General features: G+C 40.2%; 1 protein-coding gene across 6 annotated transcripts in view; it reads left to right on the forward strand.

Annotated features, from left to right (window-relative positions):
- The window catches only part of Arl4 (ADP ribosylation factor-like 4), a 134,310-nt gene that overhangs the window by 75,224 nt on the left and 31,429 nt on the right, over positions 1-27,657 (forward strand). For 4 of the 6 annotated variants that reach the window (XM_076373762.1, XM_076373763.1, XM_076373765.1 and 1 more), the window contains 2 exons: positions 885-1,100; positions 4,170-27,122. In XM_076373762.1, the coding sequence (XP_076229877.1) occupies positions 885-1,100; positions 4,170-4,366 (413 nt within the window). In that variant the 3' untranslated portion in view covers positions 4,367-27,122. Of the gene's footprint in view, positions 1-884; positions 1,101-4,169; positions 27,123-27,657 lie in introns of those variants that run through there. The other 2 variants (XM_076373766.1, XM_076373767.1) reach the window with 2 other exon arrangements.

The raw sequence follows: 27,657 nt of genomic DNA on the forward strand, positions 1-27,657 counted from the left end.
GGCACGATTTTATAACTAAAAGCGCGCGGCAATGGTTTAATGAGACTCCCGAGGCGAATGGGAATTAAGTTGATTTCATTTCGTTGCGTTCCTCCTCCTTCAAGGTGAAACCATCGTTCAACGCCGGTCAATCGATCGTTCCACCGATACGAACTTCGAAATTGTGAAATACAATGAAACAGATGTAACACTTAACATCATTTCTACCGAAGGTGTTAAAAGACACGTAAAGTGTTAACTCACAACGCCGTTCTCAATTGAATTCAAAAGACATTTTCTATAGTTGATTCTATAATCGATATTAGAAAAGACGACGAATCAATTCAGAATATACGACTGGAGAATAATTTTACCTGATAATTTCGAAAGGTGTGTTGCGACAGCTTCGGTAGAAATAATGTTAATCACTCTTGACTTTCAATATCCTCCGCTATATCGATTCTGGTTTGAATTATTCGTCGCGTAACGAGTTCGATCCTTCAGTCGCAACGAACGAACGAGGAATAAGGTTTACTCGTACCCACCGAATAACCTGCGAATAAAAAACGACTCGTTATTTTCAGAGCTCGTGGTCCGTGACTCGAGAAGATAATATTCCGATCGTGTCCGAGTAATCGACTCCGCGCGAATTTCTCTGTTTATTCGGATCGCATGTGGGTCAAGAGCGGCGTAAACGTTTTATCGAGCGGGGAATTTGCCGGGGAAATTGATTCCGAGGAATTACTGTGTTCCGCGGCGTGTTGTCCGCGTTGTCTTTATAGTTTCTAATTGGAAACGTTGTGCCTCTCGTTTTCTCCGTTTCAACGGCCGCTTCGGCAAGCGAAGCTGGGACTTTCGTTAGTGGAGCAGAAAAGTAAACGGTCTCGCACCGCGGCTCGTTGCAGGTGTGAATTTCCTGGTGTGGGACGTGGGCGGTCAGGAGAAGCTGCGACCTCTGTGGAAGTCGTACACCCGTTGCACCGACGGGATCATCTTCGTGGTGGACTCCTGCGACGCGGAGAGGCTCGAGGAGGCGAAGATGGAGCTGACCAGGACGGCCAGGAGCCCTGACAACGCTGGCGTGCCTATTTTGATCCTGGCCAACAAGCAGGACCTGCCAGGTGAGATTTAACACTATTCCTACCGACATGTATACATTCAATCACACGTACATTCAGGGACGAAGCTATTGCGTTTCAATATTTCGCAAACTGGTGCATTATACGAGGTATAACATTAAATGTCAAATTTTATAGTTTTACTGTATGAAATCAAGTGGTGAGTGAGAGTGACCTCTCCAGTGCAAAGGGTTAATATCCGAGTCGCTCGGAAACCAATGCGGTCGAGTCGATTTTTTGATGTTTATTATTTAACAACCTCCGTTAAATAGAATAAGACAGACGAAAAGAGCATGCAAAATAGTTATTTTAAGGCTCCATTCGTTTAACAGGTGAAACCTGAGAATCACGATTAAAGAATATTGTTTCGAACTTGAAAATACTCGATAGAATCTTACAATTTAATATCAATCGAAAATAGTAACGTTCTATTAGAACAACCTTCGTTGGACAGAACAAGATAGACGAAAAGAGCATGCAAAACAGTTATTTTAACACTATTCCTACCGCGACCAGTCAAATGACTGGTCTTTAGCACAACTTATATTTTTTAATACAGAATTAAGATAATAGTCAATTTGACAGTATATAAATATAGTTTCTTTTATTCAGAAGCATATAATTTACATTTTATTCGTTTTCACCGCATTTTCTACAAGTAGGTTTGTTGATTGTACATTTCCCACACACGTACTTTTTACATTTTAGACAGATTTTGTTAGTCTTATTGTTTGTGTAATATCTTATTTGGCATGGTTTCCGTTCGCGTGATCCTGTACTTGTATTTGTGACGGGTGTTGCTTGATTTTCTTTGCCTGACTCTAGTTCTTTTTGATATTCAATGGCAAGTTCTCCTGCCAATTGAAATAAAAATTCCTGCCTCGAAATTTCTTCTCACGTGGATTCTTTATATAAAATCCATGCATTTATCCCGGCTAAATCTAGGATATAGAAAAATACCTGTAAAGGCCATCTCCGACATTTAGATTTTACCGATTTTACCGAGGCCGATAGGCGAGCGAGAACTGTAAACACTTGAAAGTACCGCAAAGCAGTCCCCGAAAGACACCTTTTGGCTAAAATCATGCTACAACTGCAGTACCTTTCGTTTGTAGCGACTTTATAGTTTCGGAATTGAGTCTTTGAGAGAATGCTATTACAAAAAGATATAAATCGTTCTACCGGTCAAATGACCGGTCGTGGTAAGTAAGACAGACTACAAATTTTTTCAGAAAATAAACAACAAAAAAAGGTGTGAATACTGAAAAATGTTTCATACACATATTGTAGGAAAAGTCGTGAAGTATAAAGGTAATTCAATTACGTTGTCTATAGGAAATTCTAATCGAAATTTGAAAAACAGTCATTTGACTGGTCGCTGTAGGAATAGTATTAAGATACTATGGATAGAAAACGCTTTCGAATAGTTCGAACGTCCGATTCCCTTGCCAGAGAGCAGAATCTTTGAAGTCTTGAGAACGTAGGATCAAGTGGCCAAGGAAACAGCGGTGTATCGGCCGTGGCGTACGGCTTCAGGCTTGGAAGTCTTTGAATGCACTTGACCGCGATTTATAGTGGGACATGTTTAGATTCTAGATCGGTCCCCGCCGAGAGGCGGCTCTTCATCCTCTCGATAAGTGCCGCGGAATAATATTGAAAGGAAATTGTCGTGGAAAAATGAATCCGATCGTATCCGGGCAAAGTCTATTAGGTTAATCTCCGCCGCGACCTCCATCGCGCAGCTGGAACCGTCTGTTGAGCAATCGCGCGTCATCGATTGGGATTATCGGACTGTTACCCCGCGAGATGACATAATTTGCCCGCGGAAATGCGTTCCGGGGCGCATCCACTGCTCCGGGCCGTTTATGAATCGTTTATTCTAATGGGGAATCGCGTGGCAACGGCTCCCTGGATCATCCCGCTTATCCTTTAATCCATCGCGATCGTCGATCAAGGACTGAACATCCATTCCAGTTAACGAAGAACGAATCTCCTATGCATTCCAATTGCAATAGGCAAGAAGACTTCCAAGAAGACTGCGCATCTCATCAGCCTTGGCAAATTAGTCTCATCCAATCAGAGAATCCTCTAAATCCAAGTACCGTGCACCTATCGAGTCTTAGACGACTATCCACGAGCTAAAAGTCTAGAAGCAAAGAGACTTCCACTGGCGGTGCTCGATAGTATTTCTAGCATCAGCGACGGTTTCACGGAATCTTGTTATTAACCTAATCGTATAACAAAGAAGCGACGCGAAACAAACCGAGACGCAAAGATAGAAGTTGCAAGCACAATTCTGAAAGAAATAAGATAGAATGATTCCTCTTTTAGCTTGTGGGTAAACAGGAAAGTCTCTTTAACACGTTGGCTATCAGCGTCACGTATTTGTGACATTTCATATCTTGTGGAAACAAGAGTAAATTATATTTACCTGTGTTCTCGTCTAGCATTGCAACGCGTGGTATACTCTACAGAAAGTTACGAAGTTTTCTTGAATATTCTGTGTACAAAGACGATATGTTCTATTTAACCCCTTGCCATACGATGACTCGCGACGAAGGTTTCCAGATTAATTTAACAAAACTCAGTGTTCGTTTCTAAAATCAATCGATCATTTCTCAATGAAAGAGAAAGGACAATTTTTGCTAGTACCAATGATCACAATCAAATGGTATTAGCAAATCCAGCGCAAGTGGTTAATGTTAATTACGCAATTTTACAATTTTCATGCACCAATCGAGTGGTGACTGAGAGACACAAAGGGTTAACCTCTCGGAAGTTTTTCACTAGAAATATTTTAACATTTTCCGATGAGATAAAGACGATATTTTATGAAACTAATTCGAAGAGAAGTCGCGCATACATTGAGGAACAAAGCTATTTTATTTCAATATTTCTCAATTTGATGCATTATACGAAGTATAATATTAAATATCAAATTTTATAGTTTCACTGCATGAAATCAAGTGGTGAGTGAGGGTCACCTCTCGAGCGCAAAGGGTTAATCCCTGTATCACGAAGACGACGCGTTCGCTGGAACTGACCGAATCGATCTGCTTCGCGTGTCCACAGGTGCCAAAGAGGTCGGCGAGCTGGAGAAGCACCTAGGCGTCCTGGAGCTGGCAGGCATGCCCGGCAGCGCGTGCATCAGGGTGCAGCCAGCCTGCGCGATCACCGGCGAAGGTCTGCACGAAGGACTGGACACGCTGTACCAGCTGATCCTGAAACGGCGCAAGCTCGCCAAGCTGAACAGGAAGCGGGCCAGGTAGGCCAGGGCCTCGGAGGACTGCACGTGCGTCTTCTGATATTGTCAGTCGCGGACAGTCTCTCCTTTGGCGCCAGCTACGCCTTCCACGGTGTCTTCATCCTTGTCCGCCTCGCCGTCGCGCGACGCCGACGTCCGCGGGGTGCTCGAGTGAACGTGCGCTCGTCACGTGGACAATCCTCTGTCTCTGTACCGGGTGAACACGCGAGCTGTTCACCGATTTTCAACGATTCAGCGTCGAACGACGCTGGCGAGCCGGGTCGTGTCCCGGCACGCGACTCGAACGGACTCAAGGTCTCTCATGGACAGCCTTGAGATCGATCTCCAGTCTTCCTTCGAAGTCTCTTCCACTGACGGACAGGAATCGAAGGGAAGCTTGTCCTCGCTGGAGAAGCTCCTCCAGCGAGTTTGCGATTGTCTTTTCTTTTTACCGATCCCGAGGACGGCTCCCCGATTCGCGAGGGAGCGTCGCGATCGAGGATGATGTTCGACGATCGAGGGATCACGGACAGGGACGAACCGGAAGTCGATTCGTTCCTCGAACGACAACGAAAAATTGCTTCGTCGCCGCGTTAGCCCTTTGACCGCTGGACGCTGCTGGAGCAAACTGCCCGCGTGGACTACTGGTTAGGGATAACTGTTGCTAGCGTGAACTTCGATTCTTCGCTGACGTGTACAAGCTTTTCTTTCGTTCGACGCTAGGTTTACGTCAATTCGATGTTGAATTCTAAACGCTTGGTCAGTGTTTATAACACCTTCGCACCTCTAATTTCCAAGGTCTAAACGAGCATCAGTTTGTCCAACGATCGAGTAAACAACAATAAATGCTCGTGGACCGTTCCTGTCGTTGAAAGAATGAATGTATTCGTACACTGATACTTCTGAGTACCAGGGAGATTGGAAACATTCACGAGTGTGTATAATTTCTCCGTAGTCCTTGATACTCTTGACACTTGTACGCGACAGTCCACGCTGGTAGCTTCCGCCGACACGCGTGTCCGCAGCGCTCGAAGGGATAGAGGAAGCTGTATTTCACCGGAGCATACGGTTCCGAGTGTTTGTCAGCGGCGAATCGAGTCGGCCCGAGACGCCCGCCTATTTTGTTACCGAGGGTCGGGTCAGCGGGGAGGTGTCGCGATAACGGCGGCTTCGCGGCCGATAACGATGACGTCGTCCCGTATTAATAACGGTGACGAGTGCCGCGAACAAAGACCGCGCTATCTGTCAATGGGAATGACGTCCGTGGACATGGATCAGCGTTGGAACGATCATTGGCGGTGGGACGCTGGGAAGAAGCTTCTTATCGGGCGGTTCACGCGACGGGACAAAAAACTCCGGGGAAGCAGATAAGGAACCGTTTCCTCGTTATCAATCGGAGAGCAAATTATTTGACTTCGATGACCGTGTAACGAGCGTGAACCCGAGCACCGGGAATTCTTATATTTTTCTTGCTCGACTTCGATAAGGACTTCGTTTTTCACTTTGACTCGTAGGCGGAACTGTTGATTAGGCTCAAGGCCCACATACACGCTGGAACATGCTGCGATTCAGGTGTCACGTATAAAATAGATAAATAGCGAGATAAAGATAAAAAGGAAGTAGTACACTAGGTTCATTCCTCGCGTGGATTAGAACGAAATGAACGAGGTCTGAACTTTAACACTAAAACTACCAGAGGGGTCAAATGACCCATGTCTTCTTTTTGCAATTGTTAGAAAGGTAACAAATGGTTCTCTGAGAAATTATCGAGGATATTCATTTAGCACTACGCAAATTGAATTGTAAATCAAAGTCTGAACAGATGCCCTCTTGAAATTTCTACAGCGAAATTTTCAAAAATCAATTGCTCGGTAGTTTTAGTGTTAATAAGAATCAGAGTGCACGTACGGTGTAATCCGTTCAACTCGTAGATTCTTATGTCACTCGTCTAATTAGTCTAAATCCGCAGAGAAGAATTAAATGGACAATACATTCGCTGCGCTCTTTATTGAACTGAGACTCACGAGTTTCGATACAGAACTGCCTGTGTCAGGAGTTTCTTATATACTAAGTTGGTGAGTAATTTTATCTTTTGAGTTTGGTGCTAGAAGATGAGCGTGTCGCATTGCTACGAGCGATGGGTTTGAGCGTCTGCCACTTTTGTTCGAGTGCTACACGTATAATCAACCTCTGGAAGACTCAAACCCATCGCTAGTAGCAACGGGTTCGAGCCTCTTCCGCTTCTTGCTTGAGTGATACATTTATAATCAAACTCTGGAAGACTGAAGCTCATCATTCGTAATGAGTCTGCATCGTCGCGGGTTTCAACGTATGTGAAGGCCTTCAAAGAAGTTAACCCTCTGCGGACGAAGACTCTACGAAACGTACAAAACCTTCAACATACGAAGCTAAATTATATATCGATTACTTAATTAATATAAGAAGAGAAAATGTGCTGATCTCTTGCTGTTTCACTAATTAGATCATTCACGACTTACTCTTCCAAATTTGAACATTTCATCTCACCGAGATGCCGACGTCCGTCCGCAAAGGGTTAAATTTGGTTCAAGGACGATTCGATCGTCGCGGAAGCTAGTCCCATCGTCAGATCCTTTGTCCATGTTCTTTTCTACGATCATCGACGTTTCGTCAGCCTAATCGACCGAGGACAGGATGGTCCCCGTAAACCGTGGCCGAACCTCCAAACAATCATCGTAATCGATAAATATTTGAGCTAGGAGAAACTCGTAGTGCGCGTCGGTAGATGTCGAGGTGGATCGCGGACCTAGGTGTCCCGGCGACGACCGTGCCTCTCCGGATTTTTGCACCTTTATACGTTGTTGCGTGACGCGGGCGAACAAAAACTCTCCCCTCCCCCCTCCCCCCTCCCCCACCGTGTACGACCGATTTTTGTAAAAAACGATGTGATAACGCCCCACACCCCTACCCAACCCCCTTGTAACTTAGCGTATAATAATCGCGTCGCTGTGTGTACCGCTGTGATGATTCTTGCCTCTCGCGACGTGCTCGTATACGAGTCGCTCGGCAGCCAATGCGGTTAACCGGTTGGCCTATGATTTCTTTTACAACTTTGATCGATACGGCCTCTTCGTCGTTAACACGTTGAACGCCATGGAGGTCACCGGTGACCCCCAAGCAAGTCGAATTACTATACTTCACTCAATTAACCACTTGACGTATCATTTGTTTTCGCTACCAAGCTCGCGTAACATTTTACTATCGGCGATTTAGAAGAAACGTAGCGAAATTTTCGGTTCTACTTCAAGCGGAAGTTTCATTTGAAGATGTCTTCTTTTTGAAATTGTTAGAAAGGTAACAAATGCTTCTCTGAGAAATTATTGAGGAAATTTATTTAGCACTACGCAAATTGAACTGTAAATCAAAGTCTGAACAGATGCAATTGGAGTTTCTATAGCGAAATTTTCAAAAGTCAATTGAAGTGCTCGGTAGTTTTAGTGTTTAGTGTTTAGTGTTTAAGTTTCATTGATAGCGAAATAGTTATGTGCTTCGATCCGTTGATAATGAATAACATTGATTGTTGTCAAATTAGTCTAGAAATTTTCATCACGAGTTTCACTCGTCGTTATACGGTAAGTGGTTAAACGATGATTATTCGCAAACCTTTCTATATTATAAATAACGTTACCCCGTTGCGGTGACATTCATTTTGATGAACGTATAATGATAATAGTCCAGTTCAGTCGAATGATTTAATATTGTATTTTTTCCGTTTTCTGTACTTTGCTCTATGAAAACTACCTAGTAAGTTCGAACAAGAGGTTAACACTACAACTACCGAGCATTTAATACGATTAATGTGTGATCCGTATAAAAATTGTAACAATAGATTATTGTCAGTTTTTTTAGACGTTCATTATAGTATTCAAATGAAACGATTTATTTTCAAGATCATGTCAATTACTGAATACTTTTAACCCTTTGCACTCAGGAGGTGACTCTCAGTGACCACTTGATTTCCTACAATGAAGCTATGAAGGTTGATATTTAATATTATACTTCATATAATGCATCAATCTAAGAAATATTGACGTAAAATAACTTTGTCCGTTAATTCACGTGAATTTTTGGTCGAGTTGGTTTTACAAAATATCGTCTTCATCTCATCAGAAAATGTTGAAATATTTCTAGTGAAAAACTTCGGAGTGCAAAGGGTTACGACATGAATAATTGCGAAACGAAAAGATCAGAACCAGTCATTTTGACTGTTGACTGTTAGTTCTAGTGTTAAGTCCAGAAAACAGACATTGAGAAAATTCACGTTTCGGCTTCTGAAATGATCAACGCTAGAACTACCGAGCACTGAAATCGACTGAAACTTCTCTGTAGAAACTTCAAGAGTGCATCTATTCAGAATTTAACACTGAACCTACCGAACGGGTCAAATTGACCCACTTCAGAATTTTTGTTTTACAAGTATTTAAACTACGAAGGCGTTTTTGCGGAAGATTTCGAATTAACCCTTAGCACGAGAAGCACGAGCACCAGCTCCATGAACATGGTGTGAAATATCTACGGCTTTTTTTTAGATCTAGATGGTTGTGGAAGGGAGACACAGTCCCCTCCCTTCTTGGGTCTTCCTAGTTGCTAATGTTAATAACTAATTCGTCCCGTTTGCAATCGTCGACCGTGGCAGGTAAAAGCAAGAAACGCTTTGGCCTTAATAACACATGTTAACAGACGGGCTAGAGAGTTAAAAATACTGGTGACTGGACGCCAGATGTGAACAATAGACAAGGAAAATCTACAGCAAGAATCGCGGGCCTTATGGGTTCAGGGATTTATGGCTGCCACGGTCCCTTCTCGTAATACCGTAAGGACGATTGCAAGCTGCGAACGGGACGAAGACTGTTATTGTTACGAAAAACTACCAAATGTACAATAAGTCTTAGAAATGATAAAAAGTGTATACAAGACTAAAACTACGATGGTTTAGGGGCTCGAACGAAACGGTAAGGCTATAGGTGACCTTAACACATATTGCCGAATCAATTTCTTTGATAACTCTCAAAGCGTCTGCTATTTTTTTAATAATTGCGAAAGGAAATCTGGAATGAGTTGTTCTGACCCGTTCGGTAGTTCTAGTGTCGGACAAGATATTCAGAAGCTATAAAAAGGCTTTCCGACCTAGAAAACACGAAGAAACGACGAATCCTGGAATAACAATAAAGAATCTTACATTTTCCATTAAAATTGAGAGAAATCGGAGAATATACAAAAACCGACTTAACATTGGCTTATGAGCGACTCGTATGTTATCTGTAACAATTAATCCGGTGTTCTTTCAAGACACATTTATCGTTCACTCGATAGTAGAACTATCAAATTGATTTTTGGATTTTATTTGGCAGTAACATTAGGAGTACATTCATTGGGATTTATAGTTCAATTTGCGTATGGCTGAATCTTTAGCGATTCCTCGAGGAACGCGATCTGTTACGTTCTAATTAACTGTAGAGGAAGAAATCTGACGTTGAAGAGAGTATCATGCATCAACCCTTTGCACTCAAAGGTTTCTCACTTGAAACATTCAATACTTTTCACTTAGCTGTAAACAGGGTTTCTGAAAATTAATTTATCAAGGGATCACACATAAATTACGGAGCAAAGCTATTTTCTATCAATATTTCACGTATCAATGCAGTACACAAAGATGAACCCTTTGTAGGCCCATGTAACTTTGAAGTCACATATCAATATATTGGCATCCTGTTAATTTATTTCATTTTTCATGGCAAAGTGGTGAATAAAATTAAGTAATCAGTTAATTTGAACTGTTGTACGCTCAGGCGTGAAAGTTCAATGTCATTGTAATTTAAAAGATACAAAATATATTAATTTAATAAAATTATTCAAACTATTGAATACATTGTTAATTCGTTTATATATGTGGATATTCATTAATTTCGCACTGCAGATATTTTCTTATAATCATGAAACATAATTTTACCCATAGAGGGTTAATATTAAATTCCTAAGTTTATAATTTTTCTGTATCAAATCGACTGGCAGTCGCCTCTTGAGTGCAAAGGGTTAAATATAGAGAATTCTAAAGTGGCGAAACGTTAAGATTCGAAGTGGTTTCGTGACCGATCGATAAAGCATCGAATTAATTTCTGCGTTGAACGTGTCCAGCGGCTAGGATCATTATAGAGGATTGTCCGAGCGAACCTGTATATTTGTACTCGTTGTCTGTCGTGGTATATAGCCGGGTTAGGGGACGACTGGAGCTCTTCGATGAACCGAACCGATCGTTTTGAGCTTCGGAATCATATACATATCTCGAGGAAGTCGAACGGTGCTGCGCCCGATGATCGTTGGATCCGTGATACACGCGTTATATCGTTTTCTTAGGCTAGCCAATGGATGTTCGTTGAGTTTCCTCCCGATTGCGCGGCTTTCGCGAGTTTACGAATCATTGCTGGTAATCGTCGTTCGGGAAGGGGTTGCTTCTCTAGGGAAACTTCGACTCGGGGATGGGCGAGGCTCTGTTGCAGTATTCTTCGTTCTATCGTGGAAAATATATAACATTGTTTTTTCATGTACGATCCGTTCGCCAAAGTGATCGACCTCGCGGAATTACGATTCCGAATCGGTCGATCTTCGAAATTAACTCGACTGCCACGAGAATTAACGTTTATGGCGACAAATAGAAACGTTTATTTGTTAAATAATTGTTTATTAGCTAGTTACTTAACTTAAGTATTATTAACGTGTCATTGAAATTGCTTTAAGTGTTAAAATTGTTAACACTCGGAAAGATCGGAGTCGATCGCTTTCGATCGTGAATGGATCGTATAGCTCTCGTTATTTCAAGTTTGTTATCTAGATGAAAATTCAGCCCGCCCCGTTAAGTTCGAGGGAAAAGCGTTTTTCTATGTGATCGTTTGTCGAGCGAATGACAGAGCTCAAAACGGTGCGTGCTCGTTGCGTGTTCACGCTAACTTCCGGCAGCGAGTAGCTCCCATCGACCGCCACCTTCGCTGAATAACGTTCTCGCTTCGTTTTTCGAAGGATGCGCGTAACGATCCGCGCGGGGACACTCTCGAGACGGCTCTTCGGAGCTTCGAGTGCGCTCGCCGGGTTAGGCACGCGGGAAACGGGCTTAACGGAACTCGAAATCGCTTCCCACGCGACCGAGCATCGTTATCTGCCCCTTCGAGCTGGGTTGTCAGCTTCTCCTACTCGGGGAAGCGGAGATTACCGACTAGTTGTTAACGATTAGTTGGCAAATCGAAGACCTGGACGACTGTCGATCTTTCCAGTGCTTCGCGCGAATTTTTTCTATGGGAATGATCGATTCTTCGAAGGAGTCTGAGATCGAGTAGGGTAATCGATGAATCTTTAACACGTTGAATGCCGCGCGATTTTAAGGTGCAGAATATGCGAAATAAAAGGAATAGAATATTGAATTATTTAATTGAATTGATGACACCGCGTTAGATAGCGTTATTTACAATGTAGGAATGTTTTCAAATAATTATCATTTCATCGAGGAAATTGCGGTACTCGAATTTGGACGGGGGTCATCGGTGACCCCACGGCATTCAACGTGTTGAAAAGAATTTGAGAATAAGGAGTAGAGTAATCGATGAATTTTTGAAATTTGAGAATAAGGAGTAGAGTAATCGATGAATTTTTGAAAGAATTTGAGAACAAGGGGTGAAGTAATTAGAGAATTTGTGAGAATTTCAGAACGAGGAGTAGAATGTTTAATGAATTTTTGAAAAGAATTTGAGAATAAGGAATAGAGTAATCGATGAATCTTTGAAAAGAATTTGAGAACAAGGAGTAGAGCAATTAATGAATTTTTTAGAAAAATTCGAGAACAATAAATAGAGCAATTAATAAATTTGTGAAAATAATTTCAGAGCAAGGAGTAGAGTATTCAATGAATTTCTCAAAAGAACTCGAGAATAAGAAGTAGAGCAATTAATGAATTTTTGAAAAAAATTTGAAAGCAAGAAGTAGAGTATTCAATGAATTTCTCAAAAGAACTTAAGAACAAGGAATAGAGCGATCAATGAATTCGTGAAGCTGTATGGAATAATCGATGAATTTTCGAATTTCCGTTAGGGATGATGGGACAAGTTCGAATCGAGTACAGAGACTACGTGAACCCTTGTGTAGAGGATGCTGGAATAGTTGCCGGTGAGTCATCGTTCGGTACGTGTCGCGAAGAACGGTGTCGATGAGTCATTAAAACCTTTGGTTGCTTGAAAGGGACTGTTCCGTCACCTGTATAGCCATCGTGATCATCGTGAAGTCTTTATAAATCGTTTCAAACCTTCCAATTCAATCGATTGCTGGATAAAGAACTATCTATTGTCCTCTTCGAGAGCACTCTAAGTGTACTACGTATTTTATAAAAATGCATTCTACAAAACTTCGCTAAATTGACATGCAGATTGTAGCGCGCTCCTTGAATTTTCGAGGGTTTCGAAGAAGATGGCGGCGATAGGAGCTACTCGTTCCAATTAAAAGCACCTGTACCATGAGAATCGAACTGTTTCTGTTCCCCAGAAGCGAGTAGCCTCGCGTCGAAGCTTCGCTTTCGTTCTGTGTTCTCGCGGTCGACCCTTCTGCTTCCGCGTTTTGCTTCCAGCCTGTAACTCTTCCTCCTCCAGAAACCGAGCTCCGATTGGATTCGATGAAAAGAACGTCGGGCGGACAGGAAGATCGATCTTCCGAGGGAAAGGCGCGTCGCGTATGACTTCGCCTTCGATTTCCGTGATGATGGAACTTCTTTTAATTAAACTATCGAACTGGGACGAGGAGGTCTGGGCGAACAAGAGGATAGAAACGGAACGGAGGCTCGATTTTTATGTCTCGCGGAAGATAAACTTTTTTGCCGGCGACAGGGAATTTCAAGTAACGATCGCTCGAGCGCCGGGGAAACCATGGAAGCCGCTCAGGAAACCAGAAATCCCTCGAAAAGAAATTCCCTGAAAGGTTTCCCGTGTTTCGAGCTCGAGAAAAGTGAAAATTTCAATGAAAAACTTCCCATCTCGATTTCAGAACCTCAAGTTGAAATGGGAAAGCTCTCGTTCCAATGTAAGAACTGGAATTTAAACGGGAAAATTTCCGTTTCGACTGAAAAAGAGTCGAATTGAAATGAAAAAGCTCGAACACCGAACGAAATAAATTCCAATTTCACGCCAGAATCTCCAAAGCAGAGGAGTTCTGCGCAAAAGGAAGAGAATCTCGTGGAAGAACAGCGATTAAAATGTTCCGCGTTGTTGAAATACCGGAAGTTCCCCGCGGCCGCTGGAAGAATGAAAGAAGAGAAGCTGGAAACAACAGAATTAATAATTAATACAACTCCGTCTCCGTTGGAAGTTTCTACCGACGTCGGACGGGAACTTCGAGGTTTCCCTTCGATAGAATCGCAAACAATTTTCATTAACGCGTTGACTTGTCACGGGGGAAATAATCAAAGGTTTTCAAATGAAACTAATTCGACATCCCAACAGTTGACTGTAGCCTGATTCAGTAAATTATACGGATCTTAACCCTTTGCACTTGAGAGGCGCCTTTCAGTCGCTATTTCATTTGACCCATGGAAATGATAAAATTTCGAATTCAATATTAACCCTTTGCACTTGATTTGATTTGCAGAATTATAAAATCTTATATATAATATCAAGCTTTGTATGATGCATCGATATGTGGAATATTGAAATAAAATAACTTTCCTTTTTAATTTATATATGTTTCCTCATTAATTAATTTCAAAGCACATCGTCTGTATCTCATCGCAGAATATTGAATATTTCTAATGAAAAACTTTCGAGTGCAAAGGGTTAAATTTTTGTATAACGCATCAACACATGGAACATCGAAATAAAATAGTTCTGTCACTTAATTTACGCAAGGTATTTCTTTATGTTAGTTATAAAACGTATCATTGATATTTCATCGGAAAATAATGAATACTTGTTGAGAAAACTATTCTCGAGTACAAGGAGTTAAGAGTTTAGATGGTAAAAAGTTCAAGTTGGTTAATCATTCAATGTCGTTTGTCATTTTGCAATAAAAAATTAAATACGTCAATTTAACTCGGTATATTGACGTGTGACTTCAAAGTCACACGAGCCTATAGAGGGCTAATTATCGCTCGTCTCTACTGTTCCGCGAGGGAAAGTAACACAGGTTTCATTATAGTTTGTAACACAAGAGAATGCTTTATTTCGTAAATCGAGGTTCCTTTTATAGAGTTTCGCGGTACAGAGTGGGGATTCTTATCTAAAAGAGGGCGCTACAGATGGTTTCTCGCGCTCTCATTGTTCCGCTTGGTTCGAGATTATAAGGCTGACATGGCGGTTGTCTCGGTGGGAGGGATTGCGTTGGTCTTCGTATGGGTACCTCGATTTCAGTTGTTTCTGTTTCGTCGTCAGTTAGTAACCGGTTTCCAGGCGCGTTGGCTGTAGCACTAAAATATTCGTCCGGATTAGCTTGGCTTTTAACCGAAAGTGTATCTGTATCAGTGAAGATTCCCATCTTTAGCAATAACCGACACCTTCTGTGTATTTCTAACCGATCGCTCAACGAAATCTTGTATGCTAACACTTAGGCGACCGCCTAAAAAGAACTATAACTGCAACCCCCCTCTTCGATTGAACTCGTTCAGTCGATTCGGTTAGAAACTGTGTTTTGTAAAAACAAGAACCGCATTTGATGGACTGCAAATAATCCGACCTCAAGGCTTACTAAACAACAAAAGAAAAGATAAACAGAATAAAAGGCAATACGTTGCTAAGTGAAAAGTGGGAGATCTCCCCATTCGGTTGGCTAAGTGTTAATCTGTTTCGCGTTTTCCTGTTTATTGTCTCGTAGATCATTAACACTAGGTTTACGGGCATTTATTGTACACTTCATTCTATTATTCCTAAAAGAATTGATGCTCGTTTATTTAGATTGTGGAAACTGGAGATTTGATAGTAGGTAACTGGGGTACATGTCAGTGTGATCGCATCAATCAAAATCGGCGTAAACATTTACAAAATAATATTTCTGAAATCCAGTATGCGTCAATTTGACGCGTTCCGTAAACCTAGTGTTAACAATACGATTTACGTGGTCTCCCGATGTGTGCGTTTGTTTAGTTAGATTCTCGAGATGGAGTGCGAGATCTTTGAGAGTTTTATCATGTCTTTGGCTGCCGGTTCCTCTTGAGGGTAACTTTCAACAGGATTATCGGTATCGGAGCTACTGGATTCACTGGTCTACTATCGTTCTAGTAGCTCGTACATCTAACAGAATTCGGTTCGTTCGTTACGTCATCAAGAAAATTAATATTTAACATGTTGAGTGCCATGGGGGTCACCGGTGACCCTCAATCAAATCGACTTACTTTAGTTCGCTCAATTAAACGATGATTATTCGAAAATATTTCTATATTATAAATAATGCCACCTACTGCGTTGACGTTCAGCTAGATGGACATGCAATTATAATAATACAATTCAATCGAATGATATAATATTTGATTTTTTCCATTTCGTGTATTTTGCGGCATCAAATCGTACGGCATTCAACGTGTTAAGTTTATAGAAATAATGGTGCCACCCCAATGCGGGCGACCTGGCAGCCAAAGGCATGCAAATCTTCGCCACGTACCTAACTCGATATTGTAAGCCAAGGGGTTAAGTGTCAATCATATTAACCGACATTTTGGCTAGATGAAATGTTCATATTTGGAAGACCAAGCCGCGAACGAGTGAGTTAATTACTCGAACATCTAGAGATCTGCACAGTTTCCTTTTTTTCTATTGATTAAACGATTAATCATTTAGTTTCGTCTTGTACATTCCTAAAAACCTTCGTCCGCAAAGGGTTAACCCTTTGCACTCGAGAATATTTTTCTCAACAAATATTCATTGTTTTCCGATAAAATATCAATGATATGTTTTACAACTAACATAAAGAAATACCTTGCATAAATTAAGTGACAGAACTATTTTATTTTGATGCTCCATGTGTTGATGCGTTATATAAAAGTTTAATATTGAATTCGAAATTTTATCATTTCCATGGGTCAAATCAAATGGCGACTGAAAGGCGCCTCTCGACACTATGCCGTCCGCGCGCGTAATCAAGAATCTTTTGTTTGTCGCCGGTAGGACTCGTTTGAATCATTTGGCCTGTCAACGGGGTTTCCTCAAGGTTTTCGGGAGATCATCGAACGTCAGGTTTTACTAATCTCGATAGTTGTCAATCGTGTCGCTCCAATTCAGCTTTCTGAAAATTAGCCGGTACGCAATGTGTTAACCCTTTGCGGTCCGAAGTGCTCTTTAACAGTCAATATCGTTCATTACCCATGGATCAGAGTAAACAATTATTTTGCTATCGATTTATCACCTTCAAATGAAATTTCCGCTTCAAGTAGATTAGTAAATTTTGTTATATGTCTTCCAAATTGTTGATTGGATTGTTAATTCTATTTCCACTGATCATAGCAAAGTTGATTGTTCATATGGATGTTGAGAATTAACCCTTTACGGTTCGAAGTGCTCTTGGTTTCTCACTTTGAGGTTCACGTTGACGTTAGTTCATTCAGTTGCAGCTTAACGTGACACTCTATTTATTTATTTATTCAAGAATAACTGGGAGTCACTGAAATGTTACCTTTAAATGGTACAATTGTGATACTACAAATAAATATAGAAAAAATGGTTAAAACAGGTAAAGGTTGCAATAAAATAGAATGTCGAGTCTGACTTGACATAGGACTGCTAAGGGTTAACCCTTTGATATTTCTTGAAATCAACTCAACGAGAAATCACAAGTAAATTGTGAAACAAAGCTATTTTACCCGAATATTTCAGAGACCAATACATTATATACAGTTCAATATTAAATATTAAGTTTTATAGTTTCACTGCATCAAATCAAGTGGTCACTGAGAGTCGCCTCTTGAGTGCAAAGGGTTAAACGCTCGATAGTTCTAGTGTTGTGGAACGGTCTGCGATCGAAGGACGATCAAAGATCGAGAAGGGAGACGCGAGTTTCGCCGCGGCGGCGAGAAAACGGCGGTAAGGACTGTGGGGGATCGATATTAAACCGAGGGGCAGGGACACGCAACGCGAGACCGGAAGTCGCGGTCTGCGGCGAACGATACGCGGCGGCGCGCGTTCGTTATCCGGAAACAACGATCTCTCGTGACGGAAGCCGCCGCAGACGGGCTGTCTCGTCGCGAGGGGGGAAACGAAAAATGGAAAGCGGTTGGTTTTCGAGTGTTACCGATCAATTAGATCATTGAATCTTTGAAATTCAGGTATCTTTCCCGAATTATTCGAGTTCTCCATTAACCCTTTGCACTCGGGAGGTGACTCTCAGTCACCACTTGGTTTGATACAGTAAAATTATAAAGTTTGATGTTTAACACTACACTTTGTATAACGCGTCATTATGTGAAATATCGAAGTAAAATAGCTTTGTCCTTTAATTTATCGATTCAATTATTTACATTAGTCGCTAAAGCATCGTCTATATTTTATCAAAGAGTGTTGAATATTTCTAGTGAAAAACTTCCGAGTGCAAAGGGTTAACCCTCTGTAGGCCGAATTTTTTTTCGTGACCATAAAGAAACGTGTGCTGTATAAAATTAACGAATATCAACCTGTAAATGCAAATTAACAATATATTCCATAGTTTTAATAATTTCATTAGAACGAGTATATCTTGTCATTTCGAAATTACAATGACGTTGAACTTTCATGCGAGAGCGTATAAGAGTTTATGTTAATTAACACGTTGACGCTCATTTTGAAATCGGTGAGTACTTCCAAAAACACACTTCTTTTTTTTTGTCAGTTAGTTGGTTCTTGGGGAGTTAGATCGAGATTTCATACTTACAGATTAAAATTATTGTATTTTTTAATAAATTTCCTAAAAGAAGGTAGACGTCTGTAGCCGTCAATTGTTTTTCACAGCTTCGATTTCTCTGACACGCAAAAGACGGCTACAGACGTTTTGGTATCTAACGACATTTTTTGAAAATAATTTAGGAAGAAATAAAAAAGGTATATTTTTATAAACATAACTTTATTTTGCACGTGATTTTCATTTACATTCTTTTTTAATGTAACACAAAATTGAAAGATACAAGAAGAAAAGTTTCTAACATCATATGAAAAATTCAAAAATTCATTTAGAGATATAAAATTTAATTTTAAGAAACATTCGTAGCATAAAGCAAACGATAAGGCTCAAAGCATTCTGGACATAAAGCTAGTTTATTTTTTTTCCAACAATTATGAAAAGAAGGCTAAAGGATTTAGAAGGTAATAAATTCAACAGTGATATACATTTTTTTAATTGTTTTATAATACTAAAAGTATAGGACTGCTATAGACGTCGTTTGCATCTACAAGCACACGCAATGCACGTTTATAGACGTCATTTACGTCAACGTGTTAATTACTAAATTTTACTCGCCACTTTGTTACGGAAAATGAAATAAATCAACAAAATGCCAATATATTGGTATGTGATTCCAAAGTCACACAAGCTTATAGACGGTTAACTCATTTGCACCATAGGAAAAAGTGGAAAATTCCTCCTCACCGCAGTTGTTTCAGTTGCGAAAAAAAGTAAAAAATGGTTCGAGGCGTAAAAAAACTTAAAAACCTATATTGCCACGCAACAGTTATTGCATTCATAAAATGTATCTTTCTCTTTTTTTTCGTTGTGATATACATATTACACAACGGTGGCGCGCATATAACCGCTTACGATGCAAATGGGTTAACACGTTGACCGCGAGCGGAAAACAAGTTACATGAAGAAGAGTGATGTTAAATCGAAATATTCAGTAGCAGAAGTGACCGCATACTTGTGTGCTTTAAGGACTATGATACTAAACCGTGAATAATATAATTAACACTTTCAGTGCCACGTGTACCACATGTACACGTTGATTTTTGTAACAAAATATTTTTAAGGGACACATGGTCAAGAATAGCTGTATACGTTACAAAGCACCGAAAACATCAAGAAACGATATCAAAATATATAAAATTAAGAAAAAACTTGAATATAATTTAACCCTTAGCACTCCGGGTTGTTTTGTAATCTATCAGCAACTGCGACTAATTTTTATAGTATTCCTAGCGAAATTGAAAAATGCTATAACATTTCTTCGATCATTTATTTTCCTTCTTAGTACAAAATTGGGATGTGTGGAAAATCGAATAATTTTAGGGTAGTTTCTTTAACATTCATTAAAATATTTAATATTGTAACTGGTGCAATATTGGAGCTTACAGAGTTCAAAGGGTTAATATTTTACTTAAAAAATCAATACAGTTGATAAGCAAAATGTGACCGAAATATCCGTGGCACGGAACGTGTTAATATGTAATCCGTATAAAAATTGTAACAATAGATTATTTTCAGTTTTTTTGGACATTCATTGTAGTATTCAAATGAAACTATTTATTTTCAAGATCATTTCTATTATCGAATCCTTTTAAGATATTAACAATTGCGAAACAAAAAGATCGAAACCAGTCATTTTGACTGTTACGTAGTTCTAGTGTTAACTCTATTTGATTTTGAGAAAGAATAACCGGTATTCCGCAGAACAAAATTCGCAACGTGTTAATAACGTATCGTAATTTATATAACGAATTGGTCGGATCGAAGATTCAATTATTATTCGCAGTACTTCACTTTCAAGTAGTTTTAATGAGGAAAGACGTGGCTATTAACCCCTTGACGTACTATTCACTTTCGATACTAAGCTTGTGTAATATTTTACTATCGACAATTTGTAAGAAATACAACAAAATTTTCCATTCTACTTCAGGTGGAAATTCTATTCGGAGATAATACATTGATAATAGCAAAATAGTTGTTCGCTTTGATCCGTGGGTAATGAACAACATTGATTCTTGTTAACACACTATCGGCGGGTAACATCATGAGCTTGACTCACATGTATAGCGGGCGAAAATTAGTGAAGTATGAAAGAAGTGCACTTTTTAGAAAACATGTAATATCTTCACATATAATAGTAGGATTTCAATGAAATTTGGAAAATAGGTATCACATAGTATTTCGAAGATGTGGATGAAATTTAAAAGAAAAATTCAATTTTTAATTTAGTCTTCTATTACTTCATTTAATGTATAACATGGACCAAACAATAATTGTTAATTTTTGAAAGTTTTAAAAGTTCATATAGTAAGAGAAAAACGTAATAATGTTTAGGTATATTTTATTATTCAGTTTCGTATATAGTAATTTTATTGACTCTAATATTTTTTTAATGTATGGTATTTTTGAAAACACTCACCTCTATGAAGGGGAATCTGACAAAACTTACATATATAAGAAGTTAAACTTTTCTTTTTATACACTGCACAAACACGACATTAAAAAATTACTACTGCCCAAAAATTAGTGACTGAATGAAAAATTAGTGAAAAAAAACAAGCATTGGTAAGTGTTTTACTAACACTTAGCGTACGTTCTGCATAAAAGAACATCTTCATGACGAGTCTCGCTCGTCATTGTACGGCAAGGGGTTAATTCTCGAAAGAAATATCTGTAATTCGGTCGTTTCGAATATTTCGAAACATTTCGAAACACTCGTGAATGTTTCTGAATGTTTCTGAATGTTTCGAAATACTCGAAATTCTAAAAACAAAACTCTACTGCTGCCCCAAAGCCAGAACCGTTCCATTTGAAACCGGAGATCCCCGGAAAACAATGTCTCCATTCGCGTGCCGCCCCTCCAAGCGAAGAAGAAACATTTTTCACCGTCGATGTGTCGTATTAAAATGCAAATGCGTCGGGACTAACGGTTGGGGATCGCCTCGAAGGAAGAGAACACCTTGCAGATCGATAAATCGCGTCGCGTCGGGTCACGCAGTTTTTGAATATGCAGAAGGAAACCGGAATAACAGCGTGAATCTCGGTCGTCTCTATGGAAAATTCGATCGTTTGCAGGGGAAAAGAGAAGGGAAACAAGTATTATATCCACAGATGACGTCTGCATGTCTTACGAAGTATAGTGTATATGTTACGGTAAATCTGATTAATCCGTTGATTATGTATAATTGCCGGTTATTATCCGTTTGGATGCTAAACAACTTTTGTGGATGTTTACCAAAAATGCGGAAGTGATTAGGTGTGTACGCAAAGAAATTAATAAGAGTAGTTATCTAATGAGATCACGAATATTGTGTTATTACGAAAAGATATCAGAAAATAACATTTATTCGAATAAATTTACTTTGATTTTTTATTGAAGAATATAGTGAGAAAATTATAATTGGTACTGATAAGCAAGCGCCTCCGCGCTCTCCGCAATTTTGGCACAACAGAAGAGCGCTATAGCGCTCCTCAGCACTCAAACGGTTATATGTAATCTCCAATAAGTTTGTTAAATGTGATGAATTCTTGAATATTTATCAAATTAATCGGCGAGTTCATACAATTCCCAACTCGGATACAGAAGTATGAAGATCGCGAATGAAACAGAATACGACGAAGTGAGATACAACAATAGGAAATAAGTATAGCCGTTAATTACCTATTTCTATCTAACTTTGTTATATTGTTTCATTTGCGATATTCGTTGCTATCTTCATTGCAATTTGTTTGATTTGCGACGAACAGAAGTACGAAGATCGCAAATGAAACAAAATAGGACGAAGTGAGAAACAATAGGAAATGAGTATGAGCATTAATTACCTATTTCTATCTCACTCCGTCGAACCAGTGAGAAAACCGATCGAAATCGAGGCACTTGTTCCATGAGTTCGTAGGACATGTGAACAGATGTCGTCTGTGAACAGTAGAAGGAGAGGAGATATTCGTGTCATCGGTGGCCGGGTGCAAGAGCGAGGAACGACGAGGACGAACGAAATAAAGATGCTGCAGCGAGCCGTGAAACGGAACGGGCGACGTCTGAAACGACGCTGGCCGATGGCCCGTGTTATCAGATAGCGGCCAAGCGACATTTCTCAACCGGTGGCAAGACGAAACGCCGGCCAACGGAATTTCTTACCGCCTTATACGGTTTGCTGCTCGGAAAATTGTACGGATCTCGTGATTCCGGCGGGTTCCGATACACTTAACTCTCTATAGGCTCGCGCGACTTGGAACTCTGATCGATATACTGGGTTAAATTGATTTAATTCAGTTCCTACCGCGAAATCACGAATAAAATTCAATGATTAATCCACTTAAACTGTTATACACGCATCCTTAAAATTTCGACGTAATTTTAACCTTAAAGTTAGGAAATATATTCGTTTTAGGAAGATTATTCAGACGATTGAATATATTATTCATTTGTATAATTATAGGTTGATATTTGTTAAATTTGTAATACGTAAATGTTGATACAGTCACGAAACAAAATTCGGAGTGTAGAGGTTTTGTGTTCATGGCTTCGAGATGTTTGGAATTTTCGAAGAGTTCGGAATTTTCTGGGTGAATTGTATCTACTTGTTATTGAGATTTTAACCCTTTGCACTCGAGAGGTTCTCAGTCACCATTTGATTCGATATAACAAAATTACAAAGTGTTATATATCATATTAAGTTTCGTGTAATGCATCAATATGCGAAATATTTCTATAAAATAGCTTTGTTTCTTAATTTACGTATGTTTTCTCATTAGTTCGTTTCAAATAATGTCATCTACGTCTAATAGGAAAGTGTCGAATGTTTCTAGTGAAAAGCTTTCGAGTGCAAAGGGTTAAATTTCTTTGTTGGATACGATGGATCACGTGGGATTTGTGTTGCCAGGGGAAGCTCTCTGCCGATCGTGGAAGATTCTCTTCCGGGAAAAGCGGTGTTTTTGTTATTGTGCATAGTTGCAGCGGACAATGGTCGTTGAATAATTATCGGAAAACCGCGGGACGTCGCAGAAACTTCTACCCGTGCACTATTGTTCACCGAATGAAAAGTTTTAAGGGCGAGAACTTTACGAACGTGATATCCGCGTCGCGGACAGGACAATGGATTGAACTTTACGCTTCTCTTCCTTCCACAGTGTCTTATCGAGCCGATTCTCCTGCGAGGAACGCTGATCTCGATAGAAACTATTTTCTATATCCCTCGCTTCGACGCTGGAGATTTCGAATTATGCGAGGAGGAACCCACTTTTTCACTTTCCCACGGGATTCTTCGGATTCGGACGAACATGTAACAAACATAAAACAGCTCGCGTTATTTTCCAATTTCGACCCTATTCGAAATCTCCCGGATCCTTTGAAATTGAACAAACTCGTTGCCATCTTATCCCCTTGCCCTACGATTTATTTTTCAACTATGATTGACACAACTACTTTGCCATTAATAATTTATTGAAAAGAGAGACAAATTTTAGGTATATTCTATGCCTATGTTTACTTTCAATTATAATAATTGATAACAAAAGGATAATATTTTATTTGAATTCGCAATAATTGACTAATGTTTATATTTGTTAAGTTCTGTTTAAAACCTTCACCACAAGTCTCACACGTTATTATAAGGCAAGGGGTTATTTAACACCAGGACTACCGCGAATTTAACGCGTTGAACGCCGCATGATTTCATAGAGCAAAATACGCAAAATGGGAAAGATATAATATTAAATCGTTTAATTGAAATGCGTTATTATTATTGCACGCTGAGCTTGCTCAAATGAACTATAGTAATTCGATTTGGTTGGGGATCACCGGTAACCCCCACGGCATTCAACGTGTTAAAGCGATCGATATGTAATCCCTATAAAAATTGTAACAAATTATTTTCGGTTTCTTCAAACGTTCATTATAGTATTCGAGTGAAGCTGTTTATTTTCAAGATCATTTCGGATATTCGATGCTTTTAACCCTTAGCGCTCCAGATGGTTTTGTAATTTATCAGCAACTGCGACCAATTTTTATGGTATCTCTAGTGAAAATGAAAAATACTATAACATTCCTTCGATCTTTTATTCTCGTTCTCAGCAAGAAATTTGGATGTGTGGAAAATCGAAGAATTTTAGGGTAGTTTCTTTGATTCGTTAAAATATTTGATATAACTGGTGCAATATTGGAGCCTACAGAGTTCAAAGGGTTAAGATATCAATAATTCCGAAACAAAACAATCGAAATCGTCATTTCGACTGGTACGGTAGTTCTAGTGTTAAAGGTTCAAAATAATTCGTTTAACACTAGGTTTACGGGCATTTATTGTACAGTTTATTCTATTGTTCCTGGAGAGGTTGATATTCGTTCATTTAGATTTTGGAAATCGTATATGTAGAAATAGACAATCAGGATTCATATTCGTGTAATTGGATCAACGAAAACCGATTGGAACATTTACCAAATAATGTTTATAAAATTCAAACTGCGTCAAATTGACGCGTTCCGTAAACCTAGTGTTAAGGATTGAAAGTATGAAATAATCTTGTCGACTAAGACCATCATCGGTCTTTCCTTTGCTAACCTCTTGACCTGGAATATCGTGTCAGTGAGGATTTCAAGTAGAATTCAACAAACGTAAATATTATTCAATCTGTTATCAGCGAGTACACCTCAGGTCACTCGTTGACATAGAATAAAACGTTAATGATTTATTGGGAATAAGAGGGAACTCCAGTTTTGCTGTTAATAATTTCTTGAAAATGAGAGAAACTTCCAAACGAAGTCGGACCGATCGCAGTTCAGCGAGAAATCGGAGTCAAAGAATACCAACAACGTCAGTGACGGTTAACAATTAACCGAGGGAACAATGTTCACAATTGATTTCGAAATTGAAGGAAGCGTATCCTACAGGAGCAGCCGAAACCAGGTTGATCAAACGGAAGAGACTCCTCGTCCCAGTTGCGGCGTCGCCTTAACCCAGTTCCTCCGAACTTCCGGCGGCACCGATCGCCGCTGTTGACGTCTTAATTACCCACGGTTTCTAATTAGCGTGTCCTGGACACTGTCGAAGGGCGGCGGACGAGAACACGTGACGCGACATCCTTGCCCCCGGTACAGGTGCTAAAACAAACAAAAGAACGTCGGAGAGAAAGAGAGAGCGAGAGAGAGTGAGAGAGAGGGAAAGGCAGATTTCTAACGACTATAATGAGTGACGATGCTAGTCGACCCGAGGATCATTTGAAAGGTAAAGAAAAAAAAATGGAAAAAAGACGCGGAAAATGCGGGATGAGAGTTTGGATGACGAGTACGTTCGTAGCGTGCGCCAAAATGAACTTTGTACCGTAAGGATCACTTTGTAAATAGGTAACCAGGCTGTAAATTTCGTAGAGTCTCTCGTCGGCGACGGAAGAACCGTCGGCAACGGAAATTTTAATGGATTTCCGGCCCTTTGCGGACGATTCTGAAAGTGTCTGAACCGAAGTAAAATTTCTATGTCGAACGTGTTTCATTACTATTGAAGGAGGATGTGGTCTAATCTTCTGTTGTTTCAAGAATTTAATCGAATCCATCGGTTCGATCGCTTGTCCGATACTTTGTATTGCAAATATGAAAGTTCGACGTTGAAAACGACGTCTCAAAGGGTTATCTTGTCGGATAAACGCGTTCGACACTTTGAAAAGCTCCGGTTTTCTCGGTAACGAGCGTAGCAATTGGACTGAAGTTTCGTTGGTTCTTGGATGTTTCTAATTAACACTAGAACTACCGAACAGTCGAGTCGACTTTTCGATGTTTCTCTATAGAAACTACTCCGACAGTACTATTGAGATTTCTATTGATTCACAATTCAGTTCACCTATCGAATCAGTTTCTGCAGTAATTTCTCCGAGAGTCGGTTGTTTTCGATAATTGTAACAAGAGAAGACCGGGAATGAGTCATTTTGACTTCTCTAGTTCTAGCGTTAACGAAACAGTGGAAATTTGTTTCTTCGGTTGATCGAGTAGAACGAAGCACTCGAATATTCGTTATCGATCGAACAACGACGCGATCCGCCAGCCCGAAAAATCGCAGCGACCAGAGGAACCGAGGAAACAGTCGCGCGATGAAAAAGGGTTCGAGTAGCGGAGCGAAAACAGAGGAAATCGGGGCTCGCCTCCCAGCCGACGGGTCTCCGCGCGCAACAGAGAGAATCGAGTATCTGTCGAACATGGTTGTTGTTTTTATATCGACTGTCGTTTCAAAATTCTATTGTACACTGTAATACTTGCCCTTGTTGTGTTTTATTATCATTCGATATTTTATCTCGTGCTTCGATCGATCGAAATAGATCGCAATATTTATGTATTATACGTACACCGCTAACCCCATAGCGAATGATTGGAGCGAGAGAAAGCGGACAAACTAGAGCGGGAGAGAAAGAGAGAGAGAGAGAGAGAGAGAAAGAGAGAGAGAGAATGATGGAACGCTTCGTAAAAAAGAGTTTGTACAACGTGAGCGTGTTGGAGAGAATGGGAGTGGGTGATGGCGAGAAACAAATGGGAAAAAGCAAAATGGATGAAACAGGATGCTGAACGAGTCGCGTTTTTACCGTAACAAAAAAAAAAAAAAAAGAAAAGAAAGGAACGAGAAAACACGAGAGAACAATTATTATCGTATCGCCGCTTCGATATTCGTATATTTATGTAGTAGACTCGCCGCCGATTTCTTGTGTGCATAGCTGCGGAAAGAGAGCCGAATGGTGGATGTTGAAAAAATCGGGACGAGGCGGACGGCGACTCCCCCGTCCCGTGCCAGACTGAATGGGATCCTTTTTCGACTGCGAGCGAGGATTTTTCTTTTTCTTTTTTCTTCTCTCCAAATAAATCAGCTAATTCCGTTATGTTTTAATTGGACGTTTGCTTGCCTCCGAGAACCCTGTCCCGTCATTCGTCACCGGGGATCCGGTGCGACCGGCTCGGATTCCTCTCGGACTCGACGCGGATTCGAGACGCCGGCGCAGTTTCGAACGAGGTCTCGATCGCATCGAGATATTGTTTGGAAAGGTAACTATGCGGATGTTTAGGGCAAGGTTTGTTATTCGTTTTCGGTGTACGATCGAAGGTTTCGACGCGACACGCGCGGACATTGCGAAATTGGACGCTTCCCACGGATAACGCGTCCTCGATCTCCTCCTCGAAGTTGAGAATTATCTGAAATCGGGATTACGAGAAGATCATCTGACACCGAGCATCGAGAATCGAAATTCTTTGGACCGATGCGAGCTGCCTAGATCTTCGTAATTCGAGAAGCGTGTCAAACCGTATACCGTGGGCACGTTTGTCACGTCGAAAATCATAGTATTGCGTACCGGTAACGAGAAATCTCGTTTTTCTATAAAGACACTTAGCTATGCAACTTCGCTAATTACCGCAGTATTGAACAA

The sequence above is a fragment of the Nomia melanderi genome, chromosome 14 (assembly GCF_051020985.1).
Source record: "Nomia melanderi isolate GNS246 chromosome 14, iyNomMela1, whole genome shotgun sequence".
NCBI classification, from domain to species: Eukaryota; Metazoa; Arthropoda; class Insecta; order Hymenoptera; family Halictidae; genus Nomia; species Nomia melanderi.